Source organism: Pelobates fuscus, chromosome 5 (genome assembly GCF_036172605.1).
Source record: "Pelobates fuscus isolate aPelFus1 chromosome 5, aPelFus1.pri, whole genome shotgun sequence".
NCBI lineage: Eukaryota > Metazoa > Chordata > Amphibia > Anura > Pelobatidae > Pelobates > Pelobates fuscus.
In genome coordinates, this window is record NC_086321.1 from 273,661,343 (window position 1) to 273,673,897 (window position 12,555).

The following is a 12,555-nucleotide window of genomic DNA, read 5'->3' on the forward strand; positions in this document are numbered from 1 at the left end:
GGGTTAAAGGGGCCACGTCATCTAGACGACCCAATGCTATTTGGGCTCGCAGAGATGACCAATGGGATCTCTTTTGAGCCTCCATTCTTTGCCCTATCGTGGTTTCTGTTAAATCTTCGTTTAGTGCTCCTAGAGATTCCCTTGTGATTTCCTGTGTTTGACCTCAGCTTCGACTTTGAACTGTGATTTCTGGTATCCTGACCTTGGCTTCGTATTTGACTTGTGATTTCTGGTATCCTGACCATGGCTTCATATTTGACTGACCCGGCTTTGTCTTGCCTCTGAGTATTTATGTAATCCTAACCTTGATTTATCTTGTCCCGGTTTCTTGTTGTTTTAATACGTTACGTTAAGCCTTAATTCTTAAGGCTTGGTAATACGTCTTTCGGATCCACCGTTTGTGGGTTCCCTCTTTCATGCGTGTTGACCCGTGAATTGTTGAAAATGCAAAGTGAATTTAAAGTGTTACTTCAGTGATTTAAAGTGGTTGTGGTTCCTGGAGTCTGTAGGCACTGCTTCACTATGAAAAGCTTATTCCATATATGGACAATAACACTCTGCTGCTGGAGGTGTAACTGTGGCTACGCATGCACACCAAATACTTGTTGCCAATATGTACACTGCGTGTTAGTGAAGCACTTGTATATGGGCTTGAATACTCTGAAATGAATCAAACTGCAGCAGTGCTTACCATGCGCTTGCGCTACCCTTTCCCCCTGTCCTCCCAACACCAGGGACAGAGCTAGTTTGGAAGAAGGAATGGGAGGGGTTGGAAGAACTAAAGAAAAAAGCGCCATGAGGGAAAATTGTGTAACTGCGCAGGGAGTTTAATTTTATTTTGGATTACCTCTTGAATCTTTTTCTTCCTGCAGCACATGAATGCTATATATAACTGGGCAGCAGCTCAGTACCACCCTTCAGCAACTCTCTCTGCTCATTATTATACATAGCAAGCATTTTGTATACTAACTAATCTATATTACTAGATTAACAGATAAAGGGTCATAGCAGCAATAATGCTGGGTGCGCATGCGCATTTGAATACGTCTGAAAGCGCCAGAAGTTGAACTACGCATGCGCGGCAACGCGGGGTTTCCGGGCATGCGCCGTGCGGTTTGCGTGTTTCTGCGCATGCGCGCAGCACTCATTTGGTTTGCGCTTGCGTCTCGGCGCTTGGTAGTTCTGCGCATGCGCGGCAATTTAAAGCCTCTGCAGATCGAGATCAACGTCGGGGCTCTGGGAAGGCAGTACAGCGGGTGAAACCACCGGGGGATTGCCCCGAGAAAAGCGGGACTGTGTGTCCCCGGGGCACCATGAGCCTCCCGCGGCCGGAGGGAGACGAAGAGAGATGCGAGGAGCAGCGCACCGGGGGCGGTAGGTCGAGTGAAGATAGCACGGAGGATGCGGCTGATACCGAGACAATGAAACCGGAAGACCCGGCAAGACCCGCCCCCGCGGACCCGACCCAGCCTACAGAGCCGGAGAGCTCCGCCAGGGACGAGCATGCCACGTCTGCCAGCGGGTCCGCCTCGGGAGCAAACCTGTTCTGGTGGCTGAACAAGCGCTGTCTGGGCAGGGGGCTTTGTGTGGACCCCGCAAGGGACAATTACAGGACAATGACCAGCCTGTACAGCTCCATCCACCCTGCGGACTCTGTGAACCTCAGCACCAGGACCCACGGGGCGGTATTTAACCTGGAATACTCCCCAGATGGGTAAGGTATTAATATTAATATGTTTTATCCTCTCTGACCCCTGCTGTGCATTATCTACAGGGGGGATATAAGCTGGGCTCTATAGTACTCTCTTATTATAGTACTCTCTTATTATAGTACTCTCTTATTATAGTACTCTCTTATTATAGTACTCTCTTAAGAGACCACATGAGATATGTGCTGGACACAGGGGGGGCCACAGTAAGCAGACCGTATGTTTCTTACGTGGCATGCCCTTTATACCGGTGAGCTGTGCCTGGAGCCACATCAGTTTGGAGACAAGGGGATGAAATGCAATCCTTAAAATGTTTATTTTTGCTCAATAAGTGTCAACATTTAAAATAGGGATTCTCCTCTGAGAGTTGATTTGAAGCTAAGTCTAGATATCTCTAGTAAAGGCAACTGATATGGTAGATAAAATCCAAAAGAAAAGTAGGTGTGCATTGGAATTTTTTTTTTTCCCTTCAATTTAGTTGTACCTTGGTCCAAAAATGGATGGGAACTGCTGTTGTAGCCCACAATCAGACTGCTTGCTATTTTTGTGTTTAGAAAAACTAAATCAGTCAAATTTAACTGCTACAGATATTTTTGCACAGCCCAGTAGCGAACTAAAGTAAGCAATGGGTGGTTCTTGTTGTTAAAATTCTATTTCATAAAAATTCTTAGTAGTTTTAATTTTTATTTACGTGGCGTGCCAGGCTTGGCATGGCATATAAATTACATTAACCTGAGGAGTGCTGCACAATTTCTTAAATGCTTAAGTGTACATGTGTTCATTTGACATGTCTGTACATATGTTAAAGGGCGCATCAGAATCCAGGAGTTGCAAACCGCTTTTGTCACAGATTACCACACCGTCATCAGGTATCAAATATCTTTTATGAAAGCATTTACTTGATCACACCATAATTCACTGCCCTCAGCTTTGTCTTTACTGCTTTTGTGCAGTATTGACAAGCAACCAAGTTACCACGTACACTACATCTTGCATGCAACTAGGACTCACAGTAGAGCATATAATAAAGCTGTTTTAGAAACAAGAGGGACGCTTTTGTATTTTTTTTATTTTTATTTTTTTTGTTAGACCATTTGTCTGAAACACAATTGAAGGGATGACCCTTGAAAGGCAAGTCTAAGCACCATTATCCCTACAGCCTTCTGTTGGTATTGCGGTGGGTGGCTCAATTCCACTGTATGTTTTCAAGTTGTATGACACTTACGTTGGTCCCTTTTGGATGTTGCTAAAGCAGAAGTTTCAATTCCGCTTTAGCAATATTAACTGTGTCCCTCACCTGCCTGTGGTTTACGCCAGTTTTCTGGACTGGGATTACAAAAAAAAATTTAATTTGCAAATAATTCATGAGTGGTAGTATATTCCAGCTTTGTTCTGAACGTAGCTTTGAATTGAAATTGGGCACCTTTTCCCATTTGTATCTCGCCTGTATCATTTAAAGTGATGCTATAGTCACCAGAACTACGGCTTATTGTATTTGTTCTGGTGAGTAGAATCATTCCCTTAAGGCTTTTTGCAGTAAACACAGTCTTTTCAGAGAAAATGCAGTGTTTACATTACAGCCTAGTGATAACTCCACTGGCCACTCCTCAGATGACTGCTATAGGTGCTTCCTGGGGGAGTGCAGCACAGTGTGCAGCACTGCCATTCAGTGTTTCCACCCTCTGCATGGAGACACTGAACTTTTCTCATAGAGATGCATTGTTTCAAACAGTCTTAACCAATCCTATGGGAAAGCACTGTGATTGGCTCACAAAATTACTTCTGATGATGTCAGCCAAGCAGGCAGATCAGAGGCAGCAGCTGCAGACTTGAATACAAGTAAGATTTTACCATATTTAGGGAGACTGGGGGAATAGATGTTTGTGTTCCTGACCCTATAGTGTTAATTTAAAGTAGACATTTTGAGCCCTGAGTCTAAGCTTGTCTGTTTGCTAACCCCATATTGAAATATTCCTTCTATTTCGTCAATCAAACCAATATGTAAGGTTCTAATTACATTGTGTACAGTAAAAGCAATGACAAGATGTAACAGTAAAATAATTATTTACTAAACAGTGGTAACATGTTACTTTGTGTTTTCCTTAGGTCGGTACTAACTGTTGCATGCGAGCAAACTGAAGTCCTTTTATTTGACCCAGTGTCTTCAAAGCATATAAAAACCCTTTCAGAAGCCCATGAAGACTGTGTAAATAATATCCGGTAAGTCAACCTTGCTTGGTGTTGAGCCAGGAATGTTAATATGGGCCAAAAGCCCTGTTGTGTGTGTGTGTGTTTTTTTTTTTTTTTAAATGTCCTGTATTGTAGGGAAAACTGCAAATGGAAATATCTCAAAAGTGGGATGTAAAAAAGTATTTTTTTGGCTGTTCTATAACTATACATGTGTGATACCTTGCTAACCCTAAGCATCATTTGTAATTATACAACCCGTCTAGTCTAGCAGCACATAAGAATTTTAAAAACGTAGGTATTCAGGCTAAAGTAGGCATTTGTGTAAGTTTACAGTCCATTAAGAAATGTTTTTATATCTATATGTGATATAATGTTATAGTCTTATGCTACAATTGTTTTCATTCTCCCCCTCCCCCACATCAATGTATACGTGACACAAAAACCAAAGCATGATGCTAACACCACAGTGCTTCACTGTTGGGATGGTATTGTGCAGGTGCCTGTTTTCCTCCTGACATGATGCTTTGAATTGAGGCTAAACCATTTTATCTCGATTTCAAAAAAACAGAGAATCTTGTTTCTTACAGTCCAAGGGTCTTTTAGGTGATTTTTTATTTTATTTTATTTTTTGCAAATTCCAAGCAGGCAGTCACATTTTATGCAGTGAGAGGAGGTTTTTGTCTGGCCAATCTGCGGTAAAGGGAGTGTTGCAGTGATGGTTGTCCGTCTGCAAATTTCTCCCTTCACCTCACCATCGAGTTCTTGCTCGGCTCTCTCACCAAAGCACTTTTCTGCCTCCGCTTGCTCAGTTTGACCAGCTCTAGGAAGAATCCTGGTTGTTCTAAACGTCTTCCATTTAAGTATAATGTAAGCCATTTTGCTTTTGGGAACTTTTAGTGCAGCTGATATAGTTTATTTTTGTATATATTAGCCTTTTTTCACATCTGTGTCTCGACACAATCCTGTCTGAGTTGTTCAGGTAGTTTATTTGAACTCATGGCTTGTTTTTTTTTTTTTCCCTCTAATATTCATTACAGCTGTCAGACCATATTTAGGCAGATGTGAGCCTTTCCAAATCAATTGAATTGGCAACAGGTAGACTCCAGTCAAATTGTAGAAGCAGCTCAAATATGATCCAGAGAAATGGGATGCATCCAAGCTAAATTTCAAGTGTCATAGCAAAGGATCTGAATACTTATGGCCATGTGATATTTCAGTTTTTTTTTTTTTTATTAATTTGCAAAGGTTTCAAGAATGTGGTGTATGCAAACCTGCATCTACTGCGGTGTGCGGTTTAAAGGGGCTCTATAACTAAACTTCCCACCAGCCTATCTGTACCTCCCACCTTTCCCAATGACATTTGTTTCTTGCAAAATCATTTGTACTACGTTTCAAGAGGACCTAGTCATAACAGGAAACATACAGCTGTAGAACTGTGTGGGGCTAGAAAACACACCTTGCACGTACAGCTGTAGCCATCCACAGGAAAGGAATTTATCAGCACTGCATTACAACAAAGTTACACTATATCCTAAGTAATACAAATTACTTTACTTAAAGGAACGCTACAGGGTCAGGAACACAAATGTGTATTCCCGACCCTATAGTGTTAAAAAGATTGTTTATCTCCCTGCTCCCCTCCTTCATACTGCAGCATTGACCCAGGTAGTACATCTAGTAGCCATTTGAGGAGTGGCCACTGGAGGTGTACTTAGGCTGTAATGTAAACACTGCTTTTTTTTTTTTTTTTTTTTTTCACAGCAAAAAGCCTTTTAGGGACATACTATACTCGCCAGAAAAACTACATTAAGCTGTAGTTATTCTGGTGACTATAGTGTCCCCTTTAATAAAAAAATAACTAATATTTGTTTAGTTAGATACTAAAAATCATGATATCAATATAAAATCTTCACAAAGTGGAAACAATATACTCAAAATTCTGCTTAGGAACTTTCTTTCAGGAACTAATATAATTTGGTCCTGGGCTATATCTATACAGCAATAAACTATTTTAAACTATAGCAACTAGGACAGTTATTTTAATCCCTTAACGCCGTTACGGCGTTCTATGCCGTCGCGGCTTTAAAGGGCTTTAAAGCCGTTGCGGCGGCATAGAACGCCGTAACGGCTTGCAGCCCAGGAGGTCCGGCGGTACTCACCTCCGCCGCGATCCTCTTCTGGGGGGCTGCCTCAGAGCCCAGGCAGCCCCCCCACGGCAAATCAGGCCCCCGGGGGCCATGTGATCGCTCTCAAAGAGCGATCACATGGCCCCCTATAGCTGGCTGTGGATCTGCCAGCAGGGGGGCTGTCTGAAATATCAGACAGTCCCCCTGCTGGTGGGAAGAATTAAAAAAAATAATTAGACGTGTAAAATTAAAATAAATGCATTTTTATATATATAATATATATATATATATATATATATATATTATATATAATATATACATATTATATATGTAACGTCATGCGTAATGTATTTTAATAGTAATATTAGTATATATATTAGTATTAAAATACACTTAGAGTTACGTTACATATATATAATATGTATATATTATATATATAATAGATATATACACATATATTATATATATATATATATATATATATATATACATATAATTACAATAATAAATAAATAAAATTATTAAATAAATAAAATATTGAAACAAAATTTAAAATAAATTATATATTCATATGTAATTTTATTCTAACTGTATTTTGTTATTAAAAAATATATATTGGTAACAAAATACACTTAGAATGACATTCTATATATATCTATCTATATATAAAATACAAATAACCGCAAATATATATAGAGAGATTACATTAGTATACACGTAGAATTTAAATACCTATAAATGCATATATATTAAAATTCTACGTGTATATTTAAGTAATCTTTTAACATAATTATGTCATTTGATTCATTAAAATTTGATTGACATGCCTGACAACACCGGGAGAAAGTGCAGAGAATTTAATTCGCAAGCACTATATTTGACCCTGTAACTCTCCAAGACATCATAAAACCTGTACATAGGGGGTACTGTTTTACTCAGGAGACTTCGCTGAACTCAAATATTACTGTTTAAAACTGGTAAATTATATTACAACGATGATATTTTAAGTAAAAGTGAAGTTTTTTGCATTTTTTACAAACAAACTGCACTTTTATGGACTATATTATTGTTGTAATATGTTTTACTGTTTTAAAACACTAATATTTGTGTTTAGTGAAGTCTCCCGAGAATAACAGTACCCCCCATGTACAGGTTTCATGGTGTTTTGGAAAGTTAGAGTCACATATAAGGCTTGCATTTCATTTTTTTCACATTGAAATTTGCCAGATTAGTTATGTTGCCTTTGAGACCGTATGGTAGCCCAGGAATAAGAATTACCCCCATGATGGCATACCATTTGCAAAAGTAGACAACCCAAGGTATTGCAAATGGGGTATGTCCAGTCATTTTTAGTAGCCACTTATTCACAAACACTGGCCAAATATTACTTTTTTGCTTTTTTCACACAAAAACAAATATGAACGCTAACTTTGGCCAGTGTTTGTGACTAAGTGGCTACTAACAAAGACTAAACATACCCCACGTTCAATACCTTGGGTTGTCTACTTTTTCACATGGTATGCCATTATGGGGGTAATTCTCATTCCTGGGCTACCACACCGTCTCAAAGGTAACATTACTAATCTGGCAAATTTCAATTTAAAAATGGAACGTTCTATATTTGACCCTGTAACTTTCCAAAACACCATAAAACCTGTTAATGGGGGGTACTGTTGTACTCGTGAGACATCGCTGATTACAAATATGTGCATTTTATTGCAGTAAAACCTAACAGTATTATGACATTTACAGCTAAAATGTGAGGCGGAACTACAATTTTTTTAAAAAATTTAACATTTCTCACAGTTTTTTTAATTTTATTCATAATAAATTAGGTTTCATATATAAATATTTGATATGGAATGAAAGCCCTGTTTCTCCTGAACAAAATGATATATAATAAGTGTGGGTGCATTTAATATGAAAGATGGGAACTACGGGTGAACAGACTTATAGCGCAAATACCAGTTTTTGTTTACGTTTTGTTTTGATCAGAACGTGCACTATTGACTCCGTCCTGAAGGGGTTAAAGGACACTTGGGTTTTCTATTATTTTTGTAATGCATTATACCAAACAAGTAGTAAACATTAAAAATGAAAAAAATATATTCCCAGTTTTGTATCCAAACAAATTAGAGAATTAATGAGTGCAGTCTATTTTTATGCAACATCTGTATGGCTGAATGGAATCTGTCACTTTAAATGTAGTTCCTCTGAACTCTAAAAATATCTTGACTCTTTTACAGAAGACTTTTAAACTGCAAAGCTGCTCTGTCACATATTTTTATATATATGCTGCTTTTCCTTATGTATAACCAAAATTGACAATAGCTTAGGGAACCACTTCAGCTTGCTGAAGTGTTTTATGGGTAAGGAGAATCTCATTTTAATGGCACTTTATAAAAGTGCTATTGTTTGAGATTTTACGTCTGTGCTCAGTAAAAAGGCTTGTATAGATCAGCAGTTTTTGCAAGCTGTTTTGTTTGTTGTGTTCCTTTATACTAGGTTCTATGTTGGAAGCCAGTCGTATTTACCCGCAATCTGTCAATTAAAATAATCTCAGCAAAGGGAAAACCTCATCAGCAGAGTAGAAGAAAATGGCTGAACCCAGATATTGAGATCCTGCACAGGAAAGAAAAGATAATAAATATAAAGGCGGGTTGGGGGTGCGGGGGAGTAATTATGAACATAAAGGGGGCATAAAGAAAGCAAAACTAAAAGGAAAGTAAAAATGACACAGCCACTTCTCAAATTTTCAAGGAAGCAATCCAATAATGTGCTGAGCTGCCCAATATTTGAACACTTCTACAGCATTTACTCCCCAAAACTTAATGAACATGTAACATTTGGATGTATATTTTACTCTGTAACAATCCATATTGTCATGGAAATAGGGGAAGCATTCAAGCTTGGTTTATTAGGCTACAGTGACATCTAGTGACATCTTTCGCTCTAGCAATAAGTGACAAAATTCCACTAGCCTGAATGTATACTTTGACTCGAATGGCACAATTACCTGTAATTCCATCACTTCAGTAGTGTCTGTATGGCACTGGCATTGTCGTCATTGCTAGCTAAACATCAACAGTGCTGAACTAGTAATAACCGTACTAGCTCCACTCATCATAGCTATTCTTTGCTATATACATCACAAAATCAAGTTAATTGTCCTTGTTATTGGATTGAATATGCTTAATCATTATAAGAGATGAGTGACCACACTCATTGGCTGCATGATGCATATTTAGATAATAATGCTAGTAACATGTATTTGTTTATTTTTTTTATGTGCAGGTTTCTTGATAATAGGCTGTTTGCAACATGCTCTGATGACACGACCATTGCACTTTGGGATCTGAGAAAATTAAACACAAAGGTGTGTACCCTGCATGGCCACACCAGCTGGGTGAAGAACATAGAATATGACACAAATACAAGACTCCTGGTAACCTCTGGCTTTGATGGAAATGTAATCATTTGGGACACCAACAGGTAACAAATAATAATTACGTTAATAAAACACTCTAGGGTGGATTTAAACCATAATTATTTTTTTTTTTTTTTTATAGTCTGCTTTACATTGTAGTAACTGGCAGCTGAACTATACAATATGAACAATCTAGGAATTTAGCATATACCAATACTGTTCCAGTGGGGATACTAAGAAAACCTGTACCATTGGTATTTCTTGGGGGATATGTGGAAACCACTTCTCTAACCTACACTTAATATGTTGATATCTGGAGTGATCCATCAATAGCAAATACTTATTACGTTTATTAATATTCTGTGTTTTGGGATTTGCCAAATATTTATTGAGGACCATTATTCTTATGACTCACAGTCTAGGACAGTTTTTCTCAAACTAGTCCACAAGTGATTCAGGGTGACCTACAAGGATTGGAGAAAACAGAAAATATATACAAAAATATATTGAGGTAACTAAAAAAACAGGCCGAAATAGCACTGAATGACAAATAATCTAAAAAAAAACATACAGTGGATGAATAAGTGGGATTGAGAGCACCGATTTAAAACTGAGTATTTCTACTCATGCAGCACACCAAGTTGTAGTGGTTATGTTGCTTAGAGTGCCTCTTTTATAGGAACACTCCAAGCGCTAAAACTACTTTAGAGTGCTGTAGTAGTTATTGTATCAGGGGTGCTCTGGTGACTTGACAATTTACATGGCGTTTGCCAATAGCATGTCACTATCTCCAGCAACACCAGGCAAGCTCTGTGCATTGCTGGACTACGCTGTCTGGTTGAGTGCACAGAGCTGACGTTTTCAACCGATGAGCACACCCTGTACTGCATGGCTTAGCTCTCCTTAAGGCTGTGGTCGGCACCCAGTGTACCCCACTGGGTACAGAGGTGACTAAATACTTTGTTTAGGAGTCCAAATTTAGTATACTAGTCTGGGCATACAGCAGTGGATCAGAAGTGTTTTATGAAGTAGTCATGCCTTTCACATACAGACAGGAGAGAGGGGACTCTAGTAAATGTTAGTACTATGATTAAAGGTCTTCAGTCTTGATACATTTGAAACAGAGATACTGGTCTCTATATTCATTTTAAAGTCCAGTATTCACAGGTGAAATGATTGTCACCATCAGAGACTCCTACATTTTTGTCGTTATCAAAAGTTACAGTTGCTGCACAGACGCACTAATTCATGGTGGTGATCAAACATCAATCACATTAGTTGTAAAGAATTATTATTATTATTATTATTATTATTATTATTATCACTTATAAAGCACCACCATAAAAAGCGTATATGTAAAGCTGGAAGCTTGTTTTTCTAGAAATGACAAAGGATATAGTTTGTTTACTTCACTAACAATTTAGATAGATTCTTGCTTCTGTTATTACATTACTTGTAAAATGTTTTCTGTCAACAATCACAAAAAATGGTGCTCTAGGCAAATGAAATTTATGTCTGGCGTTCTGCAAAGATGTGTGGAAATGTAGTGTGTTCTCTAGGTGGGACAAGGGCATTACTGCAAAGTGTATGGTGCTGAGAATCCCTTATAGAGATCGGATAGCCCAAACAGGGCTGGCGATTGGGCATCCAGAACACTTAGATATGAGTTGCATTGTATCAGGTTTGTCCATGTCAATGAAACAGCCACTAGAGGCTGGATTAACCCTAATGTAAACATAGCAGTTTCTCTGAACTGCTATGTTTACAGCTGCAGGGTTAACCCTAGATGGACCTGACACCCATACCACTTCATTGAGCTGAAGTTGTCTGGGTGCCTATAGTGGTCCTTTAAGATATTGGGGTTTGTTTATGAACAGCTGGAAATGTGTCTAATTTCAAATGGAGTGGCATATTTTATATTTACTAAAGCCAGTTCCGGTCGGTATTTGGTCTACCCGACTGAATTTATATCAATTAGCTGGAAGAATTCAGTGTCTGGTTTAGAATATGTGCTTTTCTCATCTGAACCCTATGCAAAGTATTTGATCTGGAATATTTTCAAAGCACCAATTTGTAAATCAAATGGAGACCAAATGCATATTGGGGGAGGGAGGATTGGCCACCACGTACTAGCCAGCTGCTACATTAAACTGGAAACAAAAATGAAAAAGTCCTATGGTTTATCAATAACCCCTCCCTAATACCCCTACCTGCCATGTTGTGGGTGGGACATATCTATTGGACAAAGACAAACCAGTGGCTGCTTATAACTTTTTAACTCCTAAATGGCAGATAATTATAATGTTTGACTGCAGGTGTTATGATCTATACACCAAAACTGGTTAATTAAAGGGAAACTATAGTCAGCAGAACTACAGCTTATGGTTTTTGTTTTGGTTAGTAAAATCATTCCCTTTAGGCTTTTCTCCTCTGCATGGAGACTCTGAACTTTCCTTATAGAGATGCATTGATTCAATGCATCTCTATGAGGAGATGCTAATTAGCCAGGGCTGTTTGATTTGTGCTGGCTTTGCCCCTGATCTTACTCTTTGACAATCTTAGCCAATCCAATGCTTTCCTCTAGGAAAGCATTGTGATTGGCATTGATCAAGACTTCTGATGATGTCAGTCAAACAGGCAGATAAGGGGCAGAGCCAGCAGCAGCAGCGGACTAAATAAAGATAAAGGTAAGATATTACTATATTTAGAGGGGGGGGTGTTTATAACACTCACGGCCGGTGTAAGGACTGTTGCTGCCCCTCCCCCCCCCCCCCCCATGTGATATCACAATGCCCCACCTATATGATATGCCATATGAACTAACGTCAGTGCTGCACACAGTGTGTGTTTACATTAAAAAGCCTGCTGAAACAGGCTATAGACGCCAGAACCACCACATTAAGCTACAGTGGTTCTGTGGACTATAGTGTCCCTTTAATGTGAGGTAAATTAGAGATTAGTGCCACGAATAATATACTAGATTGCCTACTTACAACCAGATAAAGATGATGGGCTCTGGCTGCAGTCTGTGTAGAACAGGCTCTCTGGCAGCTGTTTGTAACTGTGGTCACAAAAATCAATGTTCTGGGGGAACGTGAAGCAG

General features: G+C 38.8%; 1 protein-coding gene across 1 annotated transcript in view; it reads left to right on the forward strand.

Moving 5' to 3' along the window:
* Nucleotides 1-1,171: 1,171 nt before the first annotated feature.
* The window catches only part of DCAF10 (DDB1 and CUL4 associated factor 10), a 31,339-nt gene continuing 19,955 nt past the window's right edge, over nucleotides 1,172-12,555 (forward strand). The window contains exons 1-3 of the mRNA XM_063455317.1: nucleotides 1,172-1,714; nucleotides 3,816-3,929; nucleotides 9,320-9,517. Coding sequence (XP_063311387.1) covers nucleotides 1,314-1,714; nucleotides 3,816-3,929; nucleotides 9,320-9,517 — 713 coding nt within the window. The 5' untranslated portion in view covers nucleotides 1,172-1,313. The remainder of the gene's footprint in view (nucleotides 1,715-3,815; nucleotides 3,930-9,319; nucleotides 9,518-12,555) is intronic.